Source organism: Mus caroli, chromosome 18 (genome assembly GCF_900094665.2).
Source record: "Mus caroli chromosome 18, CAROLI_EIJ_v1.1, whole genome shotgun sequence".
NCBI classification, from domain to species: Eukaryota; Metazoa; Chordata; class Mammalia; order Rodentia; family Muridae; genus Mus; species Mus caroli.
Window position 1 is genome coordinate 74,125,135 of NC_034587.1, and position 1,435 is coordinate 74,126,569.

Genomic DNA, 1,435 nt, shown 5'->3' on the forward strand with positions numbered 1-1,435 from the left:
AAAAAAAAAAAAAAAGACTTGGATATTTATTAAAAATGAGAATGAGGGGCCAGCAAGGTGGCCAGTGGATAATGTGTTTGACCAGAGTCTGTTTCTCAGGATCCACATAAGGTGGAAGGAGACAGACGACTGCTCTCTGGGCTCCACAAGCATGCCTTGGCATATATACATGCACACCACGCATACACTACTACTACTACTAATTATTATTACTATTTCAGTAATTTCAGATAGTTCCCAGGACATGAGGACTAAAACCCTCTGGGTGGGTGCACTGTGCAAGGGCTACCCTGGCCTGCCACAGCACTGCGGTGAAACCTCACCAGCAGATTAACCTAGCTCTTAGTCTAGGCAGCCCGCCCCAGGTGACGTTCAGGGACGCGTCTCCTCTAGTTCTGCTACTCACGTGGTCTCCCGGGCAACCACAAGGTCGATTCAAAACGACCAAAAATTAAAATGATGAGTGCCAGGGAGGAGGCTGGAAACAATGTATTCGTTCATTTTTAGTTCTAAACTTAAAAAAGAAAAAGAAAGAGAAAAAAAAAAATTAAAAAAAAAAAAAAAAAAAGATTTGCGTCCGGAGGAGCAGGAGAGGGGCGGTACTTCCGGGTCAGGCGGGCTGGCTGCCTTGACCTTCCTTCGCGCTCGGCCATTTTGTGCCAGTCGTCCGGAGGCTGCGGCTGCAGACGGTCTCTCCGAGAAGCTGCAAGGATGCTGTCTGTGCGCGTCGCCGCGGCCGTGGCCCGTGCCCTCCCTCGACGGGCGGGACTGGTGAGCACCGGGGCCTAGGCAGGCTGGCGCGGGAGCGGAGATCTCAGGTCTCCGGAGCGGTGCAGCGCGGGGCTGGGGCGGACGGCGCCATCTTGCACCGTGGCTGCGGAGCAGCGCGGAGGGCCGAGGGGCTTTGCTGCGGGCCGAGGGGCGCGCGCGGCGGGGCGGGGATCTGAGACCTCGGCGTGGCCGAGCAAGGGGGCGCTAGGAGGGATCTGGGCTTGGGGTGAGGGCGGGCCTGGAGGTGAAGGTCAGGCTGTGTGCCCTGCTCGTCTGGCCTGCCCGGAAGCTTGTCCTGGGGTCCGGCTCCGCTGAAGGTCAGAGGAGCTGTCAGCCGCCTTGTGCTGGAGGAGGAGGAGGAAGAGGGAGAGCCTGACATTGTGTGAAGGTCAACAGGCCGGAGCAGTTCACCTCTGCTCCGAGGTCAAACCAAGGGAAAGGAATAAATGAAAGTGACTCTTGCATTGTGGGATGGTTTGCCCATTTGGAGCTGACCCCCAGGAAGGTCGTGACAACATCGTGAGGTGCAGAAGCAGTGTGGGTGGCTTACACTGTGGACGACGATGGCGTTTTTGTAAATGGACTGGATTAGGCACAAAACCTGGTGGTTGCCGGGCGTGGTGGCGCACGCCTTTAATCCCAGCACTCGGGAGGCAGAGGCAGG

General features: G+C 56.6%; 1 protein-coding gene across 1 annotated transcript in view; it reads left to right on the forward strand.

Annotated features, from left to right (window-relative positions):
* Positions 1-421: 421 nt before the first annotated feature.
* The window catches only part of Atp5f1a (ATP synthase F1 subunit alpha), a 9,343-nt gene continuing 8,329 nt past the window's right edge, over positions 422-1,435 (forward strand). The window contains exon 1 of the mRNA XM_021151097.2: positions 422-771. Coding sequence (XP_021006756.1) covers positions 712-771 — 60 coding nt within the window. The 5' untranslated portion in view covers positions 422-711. The remainder of the gene's footprint in view (positions 772-1,435) is intronic.